Genomic DNA, 18939 nt, shown 5'->3' on the forward strand with positions numbered 1-18939 from the left:
GCCAGGCAGAGAGGGACCTGGGGGTGCTGGTGGACAGCAGCTGAACAGGAGCCAGCAGTGTGCCCAGGGGGCCAAGAAGGCCAAGGGCAGCCTGGCCTGCATCAGGAACAGTGTGGCCAGCAGGAGCAGGGAAGTCCTTGTGCTCAGCACTGCTTAGGCCACACCTTGAGTCCTGTGTCCAGTTCTGGGCTCCTCAGGTTAAGAAGGACATTGAGAGACTTGAAGGTGTCCAGAGAAGGGCAACAAAGCTGGGGAGGGGTCTGGAGCACAGCCCTGGGAGGAGAGGCTGAGGGAGCTGGGGTTGCTTAGCCTGCAGAAGAGGAGGCTCAGGGGAGACCTTCTTGCTCTCTCCAACTCCCTGCAGGGAGGTTGTAGCCAGGTGGGGGTTGGTCTCTTCTCCCAGGCAAGCAGCAGCAGAACAAGAGGACACAGTCTCAAGCTGTGCCAGGGGAGGTTTAGGCTGGAGGTGAGCAGAAAGTTCTTCCCAGCAAGAGAGATTGGCCATTGGGATGTGCTGCCTAGGGAGAAGACCCTTGAGATCATCAGGTCCAACCATTAACCCTACTCTACCAAGTTCACCACTAAGCCACATGCCCAAGCACCACATCTAAACAGCCTTTAAACACCTCCAGGGATGGTGACTCAACCACCTTCCTGGGCAGCCTCTTCCAATGCTTGGCCATACTGAGAGTGAAAAAGGGCTCAGCCTAAACCTACCCAGGTGCAGCCTGAGGCCATTCCCTCCTGTGCTATCCCTTGGGGGTTGGAGTAGATGACCTTCAGAGGTCCCTTCCAACCCAAACCATTCTATGATTGTAATTACCTGTGAGAAGAGACCAGCACCTACCTCTCCCTGTTGTCCTTTCAGGTAGTTGTAGAGGGTGATAAGGTCTCCCCTCAGCCTCCTCTTCCTCAAGCTGAAGAGTCCTTCCCAGCAGCTGCCCTGAAGGCAGCTTTCTCCCCTCTACTGCCCCATTTTTAAACCTCTCCTCAAATACTCACAGATGGATCCAGACACTGGATCCTGCCTGCCTGCCCCTCCACCACCAACAGCCTTGTGTCATCCTCCCACTTCCCTTTGCCCTCTCAGCTTCCCACCAGCTCCTGAAGTCAGAGCCCAGAAGTCATTTTCCCTGCAGCTTTGCTCCACATCCAGCCTGTGCAGGCAGAGGGTTTTTTGGCAGAGGAAGCATCTCCCATTTATCACAAGGCCAGTGAAAGCACCTTCCTGTAAGACAATCCAAGCAGAATGTCCCTTTAGTGCTGAGCTTGTTCCTGCTCTGGAGCCTAACTTTGAACAAGCTTTAAACACAGAGGGCTGTGCCTGACACAGAAATAAATCAGCACAAATTACTCAGCCCTTCCAGGGGGGCTGTCAGCTCTACCCAGGCCTGGGGTGTGGGAGGATACAAAAAGCAACTGGAGGGGGAAGAGAGCCACAAAATAAATGCAGAGTAAAAGTAAAGCAGAAAATGGAGCAGGGGGAGTTTGTTTCCTGGTCCCAGCAGCACGCTCTGGCAGGTGCCTGCAGGAGGAGGAAGAGGGGAAGAGAGGCTGAATGGCAGCCTGCACCCTCAGGCACTGGGCTTGGAGACACTGAGCAAGGCCCTGCCTCTTATTCTGAGCCAAGCAGCAGCTCAGCTGTCTGCAGAGAAAGAGGATTGCTGTGGATGACAAATACATCCTCCTTCCCCCAGGGCTTTGGGGAAAGTCTCCCAAGAAGCCACGCTGAGCACAACACCTGGAAGGTGCAGGAGTAAGGCACAGGAGGCTGCAGCTGTGGATTTCACTCACAGCTGGAACACTGCATCCAGTCCTGGAGTCCCCATCACAAGGACATGGAACTGTTGGAGTGAGTCCAGAGGAGGGTCACAAGGATAATACAAGGGCTTGGAGCACCTCTGCTATGAGGACAGGCTGGGGGTGTTCAGCCTGGAGAGAAGGTTCCAGGGAGACCCTAGAGCTGCCTTCCAATACCTGAAAGGACTGGAGAAAGACTTTTCCTAAGGGTGTCTAGGGACAGGCCAAGGGGGAATGGTTCTTAGGAAGAAGTTCTTCAGTGTAAGGCTGGGGAGACTCTGGCACAGGCTGCCCAGGGAGGCTGTGGCTGCCTCCTGCCTGGAGGTGTTCAGGGCCAGGCTGGATGAGGCCTTGAGCAAGCTGGGCTGGGGGGAGGTGTCCCTGCCCATGGCAGGGGCTTGGAACTGGGTGGCCTTCAGGTCCCTTCCAACCTAAACCATTCTGTGAATCTATGAATCTCTGAGGTCCTTTCCAACCCAAGGCCATTCCAGGATTCCCCAGCCACCTCCTTCTTAACAGGGAAGCTCATGCTCCAGAGGAAGTTAGACAGAAGTGTCCCCAAAAGACAGCAACGCAAGAGCCTGGAGCCTGGAGCCCTCCTGCAAGCAGGTGGTTTGCCAACAGAGCACTACAACAGCCACCTGGAAAGTGCTCCCTCCAACTCACAGCTCTGGTTTCTCAGCTGATAAGGACAGCTACAAAACCAGCAACAGACTGAAACCACAGCTCCAGCCTCTCCTCGTTTCACTTCATCTGTCTGTGTTATCAACAAGCGAGTTTGGTGGGATGAAGGCTGGAGATCAGGCCAGGCCAGGCCAAACAAAGGCCTTGCAATTCATTTCTTACATAGAATCACAGAACTGTCAGGGCTGGAAGGGACCTCAAGGCTCAGCCAGTTCCAACCCCCCTGCCATGGGCAGGGACACCTCACACTGCAGCAGGTTGCTCACAGCCACCTCCAGCCTGGCTGCAAACACCTCCAGGCAGGAGGCTTCCACCACCTCCCTGGGCAACCTGTGCCAGGCTCTCACCACCCTCATGGGGAACAACTTCTTCCTAACATCCAATCTCAATCTCCCCATTTCTAGTTCTGCTCCATCCCCCCCAGTCCTATCCCTCCCTGACACCCTCAAAAGTCCCTCACAGCTTTCTTGTAGCCCCATTCAGATACTGGAAGGCCATAATTAGGTCTCCTTGGAGCCTTCTCCTCTCCAGACTGAAGAACCCAAACTCTCTCAGTCTGTCTCATAGCAGAACTTCTTTGTACCATCCAGTCTGGATCTCCCCACTTCTGGTTGTGCTCTTTTCAGTCCTAATGTTAAAGCAGATGACTCCCAAGTTCCCACAGCTTGGAGGATTTGATAGAAGCCATTAAAATCTCCAACCTCCCTGGCAAGAGGAAGAAAAGGAGGAATTAAAGATGGGGAAAAGGAGAATCAGATCATTAAGCTGAGCCACATGAACACAGCTTTTATGTGCCTGTGATGGCCTCACTATTACACAACTCACTGAGCCATTAGAAATACTGCATCAGGAGCAGTGTGACCAGCAGGGGCAGGGAAGTCCTTGTGCTTAGGCCACACCTGGAGTCCTGTGTCCAGTTCTGGGCTCCTCAGTTTAAGAAGGACATTGAGAGACTTGAAGGTGTCCAGAGAAGGGCAACAAAGCTGGGGAGGGGTCTGGAGCACAGCCCTGGGAGGAGAGGCTGAGGGAGCTGGGGTTGCTTAGCCTGGAGAAGAGGAGGCTCAGGGGAGACCTTCTTGCTCTCTCCAGCTCCCTGCAGGGAGGTTGTGGTCAGGTGGGGGTTGGTCTCTTCTCCCAGGCAAGCAGCCCCAGAACAAGAGGACACAGTCTCAAGCTGTGCCAGGGGAGGTTTAGGCTGGAGGTGAGGAGAAAGTTCTTCCCAGAGAGAGTTGTTAGTCATTGGGATGTGCTGCCCAGGGAGGTGGTGGAGTCCCCATCCCTGGAGGTGATCAAGAGAGGATTGGATGTGGCCATGGTTTAGTTGTCAGGAGGTGTTGGGTGACAGGTTGGACTTGATGATCTCTGAGGTCTTTTCCAACCTTATTGGTTCTATGATTGGCATCCAGACCTGGTACAGCCACAGGGCCCTGCCTGTGCTCAGCACAACCTCTGAGCAAACAGAACATGCCCAGGAACAAACAGGAACAAGGCTGAGCTCTGGGGCGCTACACAAGATGCTCTGTCCCTGAAGAAATGAAGGCAAAGCCTCTCAGGAGCAATTAAGTTGCAGCCTACTAGCAACCATCTGCAAACAAAGGCTGAAGCCTTCAGGACAGGTTCAGAGCCAAGGCCCATGGGGCTTTGTCAACAGAAGCAAACACTCAGAACTCAGCATTTTATTTATAGGCCTTGGGTTTTGTTTGCTCAAGCAATATACACCAGGGTTGACTTGGATAAGCCTCTAATTAGGTATCCAAACAGAAGTTATCATCATCTCTTCCAAGGAGGAGATCAGGTTGCTTAGCTTTCTGCTTCAGCCCTTCAAAACAAGGCCAGAATTAAACCACCAAGACAAAGGTGGAATTTTATCTAGAAGGGTAAAGAGTTTAGACTCTTTGCTGTTGTTTTTAGATTCTGGATGCTGCCCTGCACTGCAATCTGCTTTTTGAAAGGCACAGGGAATCCAGGAGCCCACCTGCATGCCTGACACTGGCATTCACAGGATGGGTTGGGTTGGAAGGGACCTCAAAGGTCATCCAGTGCCAAGCCCCTGCCATGGGCAGGGACACCTCCCCCCAGCCCAGCTTGCTCAGGGCCTCATCCAGCCTGGCCTTCAACACCTCCAGGCAGGAGGCAGCCACAGCCTCCCTGGGCAGCCTGTGCCAGAGTCTCCCCAGCCCCACTGCAAAGAATTTCTTCCTCATCTCCAGTCTCAACCTCCCCTCTCCCAGCTCAAACCTCCCTCTTCCTGGCACTCCCAGCCCTTGTCCAAAGTCCCTCCCCAGCTCTCCTGGAGCCCTTCAGGTACTGGAAGGCTGCTCTGAGGTCTCCCTGGAGCCTTCTCTTCTCCAGGCTGAGCAGCCCCAGCTCAGATTTCTCTGATGCTGCCTTACGAACAATAAACACCAGCAGCACAGAGAAGCCCTGCAGAGCCTGGGAGTGCTCAGGGCCCAGCAGCAGCTATTCCAAACCACCCCCTGCTTTCCCCACTTTTCCCTGCAGAGGAAAGACTTCCAGATTTGGGTCTGGTTTGCTCTGCACGTGGTGCTGGATGCTCTGCTCGTGACAAGAGCTCAGGCAGGGCACCAGCCCCTTCTCCACACACCTCCAGGAGTCACTCCGAGCTCTGACACCCTCATACAGCAATCTGAGCTTCAAAAGAGGATACCATAAAGGCAAAATTCACATCTCCAGTGTGCATGAAGCCAGACATCTATCTGCACACACACAGAGAGGTCAGCAAAGAGCTCCCCTGCCTCTGAAAAGCTCCTAGCAGAGCAGGGAGGCAGCCCTGCACGAAGCAGGGTGAGGAGCAAGGGCTGACTAATGCAAAGGTCACCAGGATTAACCTGGGGGCTGCCAGCTTGCTGCCCTTCCAAATGTCAAAAGACAGATTTGGGCTGGTGTACAAAGGGATTACTCTGCAGAAAGGGAGCTGGGGGGAAGTTATTTCAAGCATTCAGGGCTGGGTTTGGTGGTGTTGGCTTCTTTTTTTCCATGACACAGAGCAGGTTCAGTCTCTTCTCCATCATTCTGACACCTCCATCCTGCATCTTGCTTCATCAGCTGTTATTGGCCACTGCCAGGCTGCAGGTGCTGGGTGGTTAACTTCATTCTCCCAGTTGAAAGAAGGGAGGAAGCATTTTTCAGGCTTCTCTCATATTTCAGTTCCATTTGCTGACAGCCTTCACAGCCACAGCAGCACGAGGGATGGGCTGCCTTCAGCAGTGCACATTCTTCAGGACCTGTCTTGCTCCAGCAATGGAAGCAGAGGCCTTGCATGGCACCACAGGGGCTTGAGCAAGCCCTCAGAAAGGAACCATGGGTGCCATGGATTCTGCCTGGGTGCCATGGATTCTGCCTGGGTGCCATGGATTCTGCCTGGGTGCAGCAGGGGCAGAGAAAAAGCAGGAATTGCCAGAACTCCTCACTCTTCTCTTGCGTGAGTAGAAAGCAGGGAACGGTGTCAGCTGAGTGAGCAGAAGCCAGTCACAGAATCACCAAGGTTGGAAGGGACCTCAAAGATCATCAAGTCCAACCTGGCACCACAGACCTCATGACTAAACCATGGCTCCAAGTGCCACATCCAAGCCCCTCTTGAACACCTCCAGGGATGGGGACTCCACCACCTCCCTGGGCAGCACATCCCAATGGCTAACAACTCTCTCTGGGAAGAACTTTCTCCTCACCTCCAGCCTAAACCTCCCCTGGCACAGCTTGAGACTGTGTCCTCTTGTTCTGGTGCTGCTTGCCTGGGAGAAGAGACCAACCCCCACCTGGCTACAACCTCCCTTCAGGTAGTTGGAGAGAGCAAGAAGGTCTCCCCTGAGCCTCCTCTTCTGCAGGCTAAACAACCCCAGCTCCCTCAGCCTCTCCTCCCAGGGCTGTGCTCCAGACCCCTCCCCAGCTTTGTTGCCCTTCTCTGGACACCTTCAAGTCTCTCAATGTCCTTCTTAACCTGAGGAGCCCAGAGCTGGACACAGGACTCCAGGTGTGGCCTGAGCAGTGCTGAGCACAGGGCACAATGACCTCCCTGCTCCTGCTGGCCACACTGTTCCTGCTGCAGGCCAGGATGCCCTTGGCCTTCTGCCCTGGTGAGAGGCAAGGGAGGATCTGCCTCAGACCTGGGACACCCAGGCAATGTCAGGATGAAGCACAGGGGGTTTAGCAGCAATTTTGTTCCCTAATTTACTTCAGAACAAACCTGTTTTTTGGTCAGACTGTGTGCTCTGAGTACCTCAGAGAATCAGAACCTCTGGGCTGGGTTTGTTTGGGGTTTTTTTGGGGGGGGTCCTTTGTTTTTTTTACACATTTTTGCAAGCAGTTTGTTTATGAGAGATCAAAAGTGGAGGGGACTCCAGAAAGAGCAGCATTAGCCACTGCTGTCAATAACCTATTTACAAAGTGCAATGTGGTGCTGAAGCTCACAGCATGAGCTGAGAACTGCTTCAGAGCCAAGTGCATTACTGCCAAGGTGCCAAGGACACCCCTGGGAGGGTTAGAAGCTGTTGTCAAACTACACATTTCGCACTAAGTCTTTGAGAGAAGGCTTGAAAGCAAAGCCTGAGAAAGGAAGTAAAGGGCAGATTTGGGCTCTGAAGAGATGCTGAGGGGCCTGGAGCAGCTCTGTGAGGGGGAAAGGCTGAGAGCCCTGGGGCTGTGGAGCCTGGAGAAGAGCAGCCCCAGAGGGGAGCTGAGCAAGGCTTAGCGAGGGCTTAAGGCTGGGGGCAAGAGGCTGGGGCCAGACTCTGCTCAGTGGTGCCCAGGGACAGCACAAGGGGCACTGGGCACAGACTGGAACCCAGGAGGTTCCATCAGAACAGGAGGAGAAATTTCTTTGGTGTGAGGCTGCTGGAGGCCTGGAGCAGGCTGCCCAGAGAGGTTGTGGAGTCTCCTCTGGAGAGCTTCCAACCCCCCCTGGGCATTGTGCTCCTGGGCAAGCTGCTGTGGGTGCCCTGCTCTAGCAGGGGCATTGGACAGGATGATCTCCAGAGGTCCCTTCCAGCCCCCACCATGCTGGGATGCTGGGATATAAAGAAGCCAAGCAGGAATGAGAGCAGAGTGCAAAGGAGACACAGAACCTGGGTAAGCTCAGGGTTGGGTTGTATCAGGGAAAATGGAGACTCAGAGGACAGAGACATGGCCAGGGGGGGAAAGGAGAAGGGTTAAGAGATTAGATGTGATTTAGATAGCAAAGGAAGCACAGAGAAGACATCAATGAGCAAGATCTGAAGCATTACTTTCATTCTCCAGCCCAAGGAACTTGTAGCCCCAGCATATCCTGGCTCCAAAGATCCCTGTCCCTCACACCCAGGGGGTGCCACTCATGTAAAGATTTGAACCCACCAAAGGAGCTGAAAAACAGTTCCTGTGCTCCAGCTTATGTGAGGAACACCAAGAGACCAGGAGATTCCCATGGGATTTTCTTTCATCCCTTCTATAATCTACATGTTGAGTATGTTTAGGATCCCAGGGGGAACAACAGTGCTCTGTGCTCTTCCTGCGGGGAGCCTGAGTGCACGTCCCCGGAGGCAGCACATTCCTGCATTGCTGCCCTCTCCCCCTGCACGTCCTGAGCACAGCACCAGGCCTGGCTGCCTGTGCCCCTCAGCCACAGCTTTAAAAAGCAACTCCCCTCATGCTTCAGAGGTTCAGAGATTCACAGAATGGGTTGGGTTGGAAGGGACCTCCAAGATCAGCCAGTTCCAAGCCCCTGCCATGGGCAGGGACACCTCCCCCCAGGCCTCATCCAGCCTGGCCTTCAACACCTCCAGGCAGGGGGCAGCCACAGCCTCCCTGGGCAGCCTGTGCCCAGCCTCACTGCAAAGAATTTCTTTCTCATCTCCACTCTCAGTCTCCCCTCTCCCAGCTCAAAGCCATTGTTTCTCATCCTGGCACTCCCAGCCCTTGTCCAAAGTCCCTCCCCAGCTCTCCTGGAGCCCTTCAGGTACTGGAAGGCTGCTCTGAGGTCTGCCTGGAGCCTTCTCTTCTCCAGGCTGAACAACCCCAACTCTCCCAGCCTGGCCCCACAGGGGAGGGGGGTCTCCAGCCCTCTGCTCATCTCTGTGTCCTCCTCCCCAGCAGCTCCAGGTCCTTCCTATGCTGGGGGCAGCAGAACTGGAGGCAGTGGTGCAGGTGGGGGTCTCACCAGAGAGGGGGGAATCACTTCCCTCATCCTGCTGCTCACAGCTTCATTTACTACCCTCTAGCTGAGGTACAGCAACTGATCTTAGGAGCTCACCCCCTGCTCTTCCAGGGCTGCAGCTCTGCAGTGATAGTTTCATCACAGTGCCCATGCAGAGGCTTCTCCCACTGACAGCAGCAAAAAGCCTCTTCTCCTTAGTTATGAGTCTTAGCTGAGGAACAAGAATTAATCTTCCTGAACTGCTGGAAGTGAATCTGAGGCACCTGCACCATAAAACTTCCCACAGCCTCCCCAGGAGGCTCTGTTATGGCCCCAGATTGAACATCAGGGCTTCATAAGCAAGAAGCTGCATCACCAGCACGGCAGGAACAGAAGCTTCAGCATGGGCCATGTCCAAGGACAGCACTTTATCACTGCAAACCTCCAGCTTTGTGTTCCTTGGATCTTTCAGCACACTCTGGAAGCTGGGCTATGAGATGTCAGCTCCACCAGGGAGCTCCCAGCCAAGCTGCTCCAGCCCATGGTGTGTGCCCAAGCCTCAGTGCTGGGCTAAGAGCCTTTACTTCTCTGCACCCTGGAAGAGTCCCTAAGCTCAGACATCTCCTGTGCAGCCTTCCCTGCCTGCAGGGATCACACAGCCATCCCTCAGCTTTTGTACCCTACTTTTCTCTTAACCAAAGAGGGCAGTCCAGAAGAGGTCTCGGGTGCTAGACAACTTACAGGCACAGAACTGTTTGGTTGGAGGAGACCTTTCAGATCACTGAGTCCAACCTTTAACCCAGCACTGCCAGGTCACTGCTAAAACACCTCCCTCAGAACCACATCTATAAGGCTCCAGGGATGGGGACTCCACCACTGCCCTGGGCAGCCTGGGCCAGGGCTTCACAACTGTTTTGGGGAAGAAATTGTTCCTCATGTACAACCTAAACCTCCCCTGCTGCAACTTGAGGCTGTTCCAGCTTGTTTCTTTGCTTGTTAGCTTGCACAACTACAGCTCCCAGCACTCTTCCCCACAGCAGCAGTGCTGGAAGCCAGACCTTCCTGCCTTGCACCTGACCTTGGTCTTTTGGTGGATGATCAGGAGCTTGGAGCACCCTCACTATGGGGCTGAGAGAGTTGGGGCTGTGCAGCCTGGAGAGGATAGAGGAAACGAGGTCAGTTAATGATGAACTCAACAGGAGCTGGCAATGGTCACTTACAGCCCAGAAGGCAACCATGTCCTGGGCTACATCAAATGAAATGTGACCAGCAGAACAAGGGAAGGAATTCTGCCTCTCTGCTCTCCAGGCAGACCTCAGAGCAGCCTTCCAGTACCTGAAGGGGCTCCAGGAGAGCTGGGGAGGGACTTTGGACAAGGGCTGGGAGTGCCAGGATGAGGAACAATGGCTTTGAGCTGGGAGAGGGGAGACTGAGACTGGAGAGGAGGAAGAAATTCATGAGAGTGAGGCTGGGGAGACTCTGGCACAGGCTGCCCAGGGAGGCTGTGGCTGCCTCCTGCCTGGAGGTGTTGAAGGCCAGGCTGGATGAGGCCCTGAACAAGCTGTGCTGGGGGGAGGTGTCCCTGCCCATGGCAGGGGCTTGGAGCTGGACGACCTTTGAGGTCCCTCCCAACCCATTCTGTGATTCTCTGCATCTCCCAAGTTTGCTGAGGTCTCCCTCCTGAAAGAACACAGCTCTCTGGCTTCTTTCCCCTTAAAGCCCCAGAGATTCCCAACCGCTCCTGGCTCATTTCCTCCCCGTAAATTGCAGCTTTCAAGCAGCTTCGCTAAGAGCATCCAACGCCAGAGGCAGGGTGGGCTGCTGGTGGGCCGGCTGAAGGTGAGGAGGCTGAGCTCTGGGCGGGCTGCTGCCTTTGTTGCAGGGGCTGATGTGTCACCGCTCCCTCCCGGCTCCCTTGCAGAGCTGCTCCCTCTCTCAACACAAAGCCACTTCCCTCAAACTCTGGCATGAAGTTAGCACCCAGCACAGGCAAAACGCTGTAATTATAGCACTGTATCACTGGGATTTGTTTTATTTTTGCACTCCCGAGAGAAAGAAAAACCTTTAGCTCCTCTGAGCCTCTTGTCATGACAAACCACAAGGATAATGACTAGGTGAAAGCTCTGGTGAAGGCTCCCCAACCTCCTGTCACTGGGAAGCCAGACAAACACTCCCAAAATAACAACTCAAAGAGTTGGGCTTGGTGGAGTCACAGCACCCTGTGACTGAGCTCCCTGGGGGCTTCATGACCACTGTGACTCATGCTGCTGGCACAAGGTAGGAGGTTGCTTTTTGTAGTAGGAAGTTCTCCTCCCCCCTCTCCCAGTGAGGCCACATCTGGAGTACTGGGTCCAGTTCTGGGCTGCCCACTTCAGCAGAGACAGGGAACTGCTGCAGAGAATCCAGTGGAGGCTGCAAAGCTGCTGGGGGGCCTGGAGAGGCTCTGTGAGGAGCAAAGGCTGAGAGCCCTGGGGCTGAGAGCCTGCAGAAGAGCAGCCCCAGAGGGGAGCTGAGCAATGCTCAGCAAGAGATAAAGGAGCTGTGGGGAGCAGGAGGCTGGGGCCAGACTCTGCTCAGTGGTGCCCAGGGACAGCACAAGGGGCACTGGGCACAAACTGGAACCCAGGAGGTTCCATCTGAACAGAAGGAGAAACTACTTTGGTGTGAGGGTGCTGGAGGCCTGGAGCAGGCTGCCCAGAGAGGTTGTGGAGTCTCCTTGTGTGGAGAGCTTCCAACCCCCCCTGGGCATTGTGCTCCTGGGCAAGGTGCTGTGGGTGCCCTGCTGGAGCAGAGGGTTGGACTGGGTGAGCTCCAAAGGTCCCTTCCAACCACACCATGCTGGGATTCTGTATTACCCAAAGGGTACCAAGAGTCCAAGCAGGACTCATCAAGATGTTTAAACCAGAACAGGCTTTCATCACAGGATGACTCCAAGTACCTAATGCATCATCTCTTGAAGCTCCCCTGGTAGTCCAGAGAGGACTTAACAACTTACATTGACCTTCCAAAGGCAGACTTTTGGAGTTCAGAGTAACTTTGTCCTTTCCCCAGGGTCTTAACAATATTCTCACTTCTAAAGAAAAACCTTTTAAGAAATCCACACCTTTTATCTAACCACAGTTTGGAAGACAACTCAACCACAGCAACAGCATCCTGTACCCTTCCACTGAGAGCACAACGCTCCCAGCAGCCATGGGCCAGCCTCAACCCGAGGAAAACCATTTCAGCCTGTGGCAGAAGTGGGGCTTCAGAGAAGGAAGAATCACAGAATCAGTAAGGTTGGAACAGACCTCAAAGATCATCAAGTCCAACCTATCACCCTGCACCTCATGATCAACTAAACCATGGCTCCAAGTGCCACATCCAATCCCTTCTTGAACACCTCCAGGGATGGGGACTCCACCACCTCCCTGGGCAGCACATCCCCATGGCCAATCTCTCTTGCTGGGAAGAACTTTCTCCTCACCTCCAGCCTAAACCTCCCCTGGCACAGCTTGAGACTGTGTCCTCTTGTTCTGATGCTCGGTGCCTGGGAGAAGAGACCAACCCCCACCTGGCTACAACCTCCCTGCAGGGAGTTGCAGAGAGCAAGAAGGTCTCCCCTGAGCCTCCTCTTCTGCAGGCTAAGCAACCCCAGCTCCCTCAGCCTCTCCTCCCAGGGCTGTGCTCCAGACCCCTCCCCAGCTTTGTTGCCCTTCTCTGGACACCTTCAAGTCTCTCAATGTCCTTCTTGAACTGAGGAGCCCAGAACTGGACACAGGACTCAAGGTGTGGCCTCAGCAGTGCTGAGCACAGGGCACAAGGACTTCCCTGCTCCTGCTGGCCACACTGTTCCTGATGCAGGCCAGGATGCCCTTGGCCTTCTTGACCACCTGGGCACACTGCTGGCTCATGTTTAGGCAGCTGTCAATCAGCAACCCCAGGTCCCTCTCTGCCTGGCAGCTCTCAGCCACTCTGCCCCCAGTCTGTAGCTCTGCCTGGGGTTGTTGTGGCCAAAGTGAAGCCCCTGGCACTTGGACTTGTTAAATGCCATCCTGTTGGCCTCTGCCCATCTGCCCAGCCTGGCAAGGTCCTTCTGCAGAGCCCTTCTGCCCTCTCACAGATCAACTCCTGCCCCCAGTTTGGTGGCATCTGCACATTTACTGCTGATGGACTCAATCTCCTCATCCAGATCATCAATAAAGATATTGAACAGGCTGGGGCCCAGCACTGATCCCTGGGGGACACCACTGGTGCCTGGCTGCCAGCTGGCTGTGGCAGCATTCACCACCACTCTCTGGGCTCAGCCTCCAGCTGGTTCCTAACCCAGCACAGAGTATTGTCTTGATCCAGTCTGCCATTTAATCCTCTTAAAAGTCCTCCACACTGCATGGATGGAGAAATGAGCAAACTCATGGCTGATGGCACGTGGTGACACTGCTGGAGGGGTGATGCACATCCAGAGACCCCACAGCCAACACAGGAGCCGTGCAGTGGCTCAGCCTGGCGGAGGAGGACAACACAGGAGCAACACACGGGCTCAAGAACCCTGCTCTTCCTTACCTCTGCTCTTGAAAGCCAGCAGCTGGGAGCTTGCAAACCAAGTAGTAGAACAAACAAACAACAATAATAAATAAATAAATAGTTTGGCCAAAAAAAAAACCCACAGCAGTGTTTCCAGAAGGAAGAAAGGGAGGGAAGGAGCAAAATGTGCTGCCAGGAGCACAGACGTGCAGACGTTTCAGCACCACACAGAGAAGTCAGAGAGCCTCTAACGAGAACAAATGTTCCTCAGATGCTTTGCACCAGGTGACAAGAAGCCTCCTGAGACACCCAGGTGAAGCAGCAGGTCCCCTCCTCTGGTCTGCAGAGGACAGTGAAGCACTGAAATCATCTCAGGTGGGGAAGACAAAGGGCTCCAGGCGCCTCTGCAGGCGCCCAGACACAGCCCCGGTGCTGCCTGTCCCAGCACCAAGTGACTAACCAGAACAAGCTGTCACCGAGGAGCTCCAACCCTTCCTGCAGCAAACAAAGCACACCCTGGCCCAAAGACAAATCTGTGATATTTGTGTGGCCTTAAGCAGGCAGGCTGTGTGCAAATGAGCTTTCTGCTCCCTCTGGGAGCAGGATTTTGAAGCCCTGCTTGAAAGAAGGGCTTGCAGAAGACGGTGATGAAGACAGCCACCAAGGCAGTGCTCCCTTGAGATGAAGGGCTACCAAATCCTCTCTCAGGATGAAGTCAACATAAACTCTCAAAGTGAAAAAAAAAACAACCCCAAAGCTCAGGAACAATTTCCTGCCAAAGCTCATCAGGAACTTCGAGGGGGTGCAGGACACACCTTGCCCCTCCTGCCTGCAAAAATGCATCTGCCTGTACAGCAAGGCTGTCAGGAACCTGGCCTCTGGGGCATCACAAAGCAGGGAACATCCCCCCGTTAAAGGACTTCATTCCTCTTGCTGCCCCAACTCTGAAGAGCTGGGGGGGGAGGGCCTTGAAATGCTAGAAGGTAAAAACGTTAAGAATCCAGAGGAGAAAGGAAAAAAATCCAGAGGAGAAAGGACAAAACCCAGAGGAGAAAGGACAAAACCCAGAGGAGAAAGGACAAAACCCAGAGGAGAAAGGACAAAACCCAGAGGAGTGACGAATCCCCAGTGCCAGCCAAGGAAAGAAAGAAGTGTCACGTTCAGTGCCCTGGCCACCTCCTGCTATTAAACCCAACGTAGGAGAGGCCTCAGGAGGTGACAACCAGTCCCACCCCTTCTGCAGCAACCCAAGCAGGAAGGCACAGAGCAGCTCAGGGTGGTGTATCACAGCATCAGTCAGGGTTGGAAGGGACCACGAGGACCATCTAGTTCCAGCCCCCCTGCCATGGGCAGGGACACCCCACACTTGGTCAGGCTGGCCAGAGCCTCCTCCAGCCTGGGCTTAAACACCTCCAGGGCTGGGGCCTCAACCACCTCCCTGGACAACCCATTCCAGGGCTTCACCGCTCTCATGGAGGGCAGCAGGGGCAGAATGACCACATCTATAAGGCTCCAGCGCCGCCACAGCCCAGGGAGAGCAGGCTGCAGGGCCTGGCAGCGGTGCCCCCGTGTGCCCAGGGGGGTGCCCGGGGTGGGGGTTGTGCCCTACCTTGCCCCTCCGCCGCCGAGCACCAGCGCGATGGCGTTGCCGGTCAGGACGCGAGCCAGGCGCGAGAAGTCGGAGTGCCGGTCCGGGGGCTTCTGGAACACTCGCTCGTACATCTCGATCTGCAGGGCACAGGCAGGGCTTGGGGCACGCCGCAGGCCGGGCAGAGGCCTCCCTGCCAGCCAGCAGCAGCGCTCCAGCGACCGCGCACACGGGGATGCAGGACCCCGCAGGGCCGGCCCGCAAGCACTCGCCGCTGAGCCACAGGCACCACACTGAAACCGCCGTGAAACACTCCAGGAAGGACTCAACCACCTCCCCGGGCAGCCTCTTCCAATCCCTGACCACTCCTGCAGCAAACAAATTGTTCCTAACCTGGAACAATGAGGTCTCCCCTCAGCCTCCTCCTTCACAGACCAAACACCCCCAGCTCCCTCAGCTGCTCCTCCCCAGCACTGTTCTCCAGACCCTTCCCCCAGCTTGGTTGCTCTTCTCTGGACTCCCTCCAGCCCCTCAATGTCCTTCTTGGAGTGAGGGGCCCAAAACTGAACCCAGTGTGCAAGGTGCAGCCTCACCAGTGCAGCACAGAACTCCATCCCCATCTGAAACCTTCCCTGGTGCAGCCCGAGGCCATTCCCTTTCATTCTATCACCTGGGACAAGAGATCAGCACCTGCCTCTCTATTGTCCTTTCAGGTAGCTCTAGAAGTCTCCCCTCAGCCTCCTCTTCCTCAGATGACACAGTCCCACTTCCCTCAGCTGCTCTCCATCAGACTCATTCTCTAGGCCCTTCACCACCTCAGTTGCTCTTCTTTGCACCCACTCCAGGACCTCAATGTCCCTCTTGTACTGAGGTGCCCCAAACTTCACACAGCACTCAAGGTGTGGCCTAACCAGTGCCAAGCAGAGGGGACAAACACTGCCAGGGGAATCTCCTCCCAGCACTGTTTTTCCTTTGGAGCCATTTCTCTTTCTTGAAAAGGCTCTGAGGTTCCTGGGAAGCAGCCAGGTCAGCTTCCAGCTCTGCTTTAGTCTGTGTGGTCAGCAGGGCCAGGGAGCTGACTCTACCCCTCTGCTCCACTCTGCTGAGACCACAGCTGGAGCTCTGGGGCCAGTTCTGGAGCCTCTGTGCCAGGAAGGATCTGGAGGGGCTGGAAGGTGTCCAGAGAAGGGCCACGAGGATGAGCAGAGGGCTGGAGCTGCTCTGCTATGAGGGCAGACTGAGGGAGTTGGGGTTGTGCAGTCTGGAGAGGAGAAAGCTCTGAGGAAACCTAATTGTGGCCTTCCAGTATCTGAAGGGGGCTACAGGAAAGCTGGGGAGGGAGTTGTGAGGGTGTCAGGGAGTGATAGGACTGGGGGGGATGGAACAAAACTAGGAATGGGGAGATTGAGATTGGATGTGAGGAAGAAGTTGTTCCCCATGAGGGTGGTGAGAGCCTGGCACAGGCTGCCCAGGGAGGTGGTGGAAGCCTCCTGCCTGGAGGTGTTTGCAGCCAGGCTGGATGTGGCTGTGAGCAACCTGCTGCAGTGTGAGGTGTCCCTGGCCATGGCAGGGGGTTGGGACTGGCTGAGCCTTGAGCTCCCTTCCAGCCCTGATAGTTCTGTGATTCTGTAGCATTCCAAGCACGGACAGCATCCCAGTGGAGTCCACTGCACACACCCCTACCAGTGTGACCTCCAGGTGGTGTTGACTGCCTGAGCTGTATCAAAAAGCCAACATGCATCCATACAGAGGCCATGAGCCCCTGCTTTCTGTGTTTCCTCCAGAAATTCAAGGCCAAACAGATTTGATGAGAACTCCACCTGTATGAGTCAGGTGCACATCAGAATATCATGCAACAGCTCAGACTGAGCCTTGGGCTACAGAATCACAGGATCCCAGCATGGTGGGGTTGGAAGGGACCTCTGGAGATCATCTAGAGCCCTGTCAAAGCAGGGCACCCAGGGCAGCTTGCCCAGGAGCACAATGGCCAGCGGGGGCTGGAAGCTCTCCACACAAGGAGACTCCACAACCTCTCTGGGCAGCCTGCTCCAGGCCTCCAGCACCCTCACACCAAACAAGTTTCTCTTCCTGTTCAGATGGAACCTCCTGGGTTCCAGTTTGTGCCCCCTGCCCTTGTCCTGTCCCTGGGTACCACTGAGCAGAGTCTGGCCCCAGCCTCTTACCCCCCAGCCCCCAGCTCTGGCTGAGCATTGCTCAGATCCCTTCTGGGGCTGCTCTTCTCCAGGCTCAGCACCCCCAGGGCTCTCAGCCTTTGCTCCTCACAGAGCTGCTCCAGGCCCCCCAGCATCCCTGTAGCCTCTGTTGGACTCTGTGCAGTAGTTCCCTGTCTCTGCTGAACTGGGGAGCCCAGAACTGGACCCAGTGCTGCCCCTGTGGCCTCCCCAGGGTAGCATCAATTACCACAGCTAGGAGAGCAGGCAGCAGAGCAGGAATCTCTTACCAGCTTGGGCAGGCTTCTTCTGGAGAAGACCCTGCGTGGGCAGTGCAGGTGCAGGTGAGCAGAGCACCAGCTCCTCATGTTGAGCCACTCCACGGTGCGGGAGGGCAGAGGTCCGTCCTCCCTGTGCAGCAGGATCAGCTGCTTCTGGGCACGCACCGCCGTGTTCTCCAGCATCCGCTCCAGCTGCGGCAGGAAACAGACACCACAGCGTGGGACAGGCAGCTCCCTGCTGCTCCTGACCAGGAGCTTGTCCTGAAGGACATGCAGCTGCGTGCATGGATGCACAGAGAATCGTGGAGCCACAGGACGGGTTGGGAAAGCCCTCTGCGATCGCCGAGTCAAAGGATCAGTTCAACCCCACCGTGGCCCCCAAACCCTGGCCCCAAGTGCCATGGCCACACCTTTCTTGAACACCTCCAGGGATGGGGACCCCACCACCTCCCTGGGCAGCCTCTTCCAATCCCTGACCACTCCTGCAGCAAAGAAATTTTTCCTCATCTCCAACCTGGCCCTCCCCTGGCACAATTTCAGGCCAGTTCCTCTCCTATCACCTGAGACTAGGGAGAAGAGACCAACCCTCAGCTCACTGCAACTTCCTCTCAGGGAGCTGTAGAGAGCAAGGAGGTCTCCCCTCAGCCTCCTCTTCTCCAGACTAAACCCCCGCAGCTCCCTCAGCTGCTCCTCCCCAGCCCTGTTCTCCAGACCCTTCCCCAGCTTTGCTGCTCTTCTCTGCACTCCCTCCAGCCCCTCAATGTCCTTCTTGGAGTGAGGGGCCCAGAACTGAACCCAGTGTGCAAGGTGCAGCCTCACCAGTACAGAATCACAGAATCACCAAGGTTGGAAGAGACCTCAAAGATCACCAAGTCCAACCTGGCACCACAGTCCTCATGACAACTAAACCATGGCTCCAAGTGCCACATCCAATCCCCTCTTGAACACCTCCAGGGATGGGGACTCCACAGACCTCCATTCCCACCTGAATCTGCAGACAACTGAGAACCTTCCAGCAAGATTGATTCAGACAACTTGGACTTGATGACCTTAAAGGTGTGTTCCATGCAGTCTATGACTCCAGCCACAACAGTTAGCTGTGGGCTCCTGTGGCACACAGAACTCTCAGATCACACAAAGACTCCAACCTGAGTGCTGAAGAATTAATGTTTGCAACCCACAGCCCAGCCCATGAAATGCACAGCACAGACACAGGCAGCTCAGGCAACACAAGATCACCTCCCAGGCCCTGCTTGAGCCTACAAATGCTCAGCAGGTTTTGTTCTCTCATTCCCAATAGAATGGAATAGAATAGAATAAACCAGGTTGGAAGAGACCCTCAAGATCAAGTCCAACCTATCATCCAGCACCATCTCATCAACTAACCCATGGCACCAAGCACCCTATCAAGTCTCCTCCTGAACACCTCCAATGATGGTGACACCACCACCTCCCTGGGCAGCCCATTCCAATGGCCAATCACTCTCTGTAGAACTTCCTCCTAACCTCCAGCCTAAACCTCCCCTGGTGCAGCTTGTGCAGACTGTGTCCTCTTGTTCTGGTGCTGCTTGCCTGGGAGAAGAGACCAACCTCTGCCTGTCTCTACAGCCCCCCTTAAAGTAGTTGTATACAGCAATAAGGTCAGCCCTGAGTCTCCTTCACTCCAGGCTAAGCAACCCCAGCTCCCTCAGCCTCTCTTCCCAGGGCTGTGCTCCAAACCCTTCCCCAGCCTTGTTGCCCTTCTCCGGACACGCTCCAGCAAGTCAACCTCCTTCCTAACCTGAGGGG

General features: G+C 55.2%; 1 protein-coding gene across 1 annotated transcript in view; it reads right to left on the reverse strand.

Annotated features, from left to right (window-relative positions):
• Nucleotides 1-18939, reverse strand: part of PNPLA7 (patatin like phospholipase domain containing 7) — a 205163-nt gene that overhangs the window by 59692 nt on the left and 126532 nt on the right. Inside the window, exons 24-25 of the mRNA XM_054174554.1 lie at nt 17161-17343; nt 14721-14839 (exon numbers count right to left, since the gene is read on the reverse strand). Of these exons, the coding sequence (XP_054030529.1) occupies nt 14721-14839; nt 17161-17343 (302 nt within the window). The remainder of the gene's footprint in view (nt 1-14720; nt 14840-17160; nt 17344-18939) is intronic.

The sequence above is a fragment of the Dryobates pubescens genome, chromosome 29 (assembly GCF_014839835.1).
Source record: "Dryobates pubescens isolate bDryPub1 chromosome 29, bDryPub1.pri, whole genome shotgun sequence".
Lineage (NCBI taxonomy): Eukaryota > Metazoa > Chordata > Aves > Piciformes > Picidae > Dryobates > Dryobates pubescens.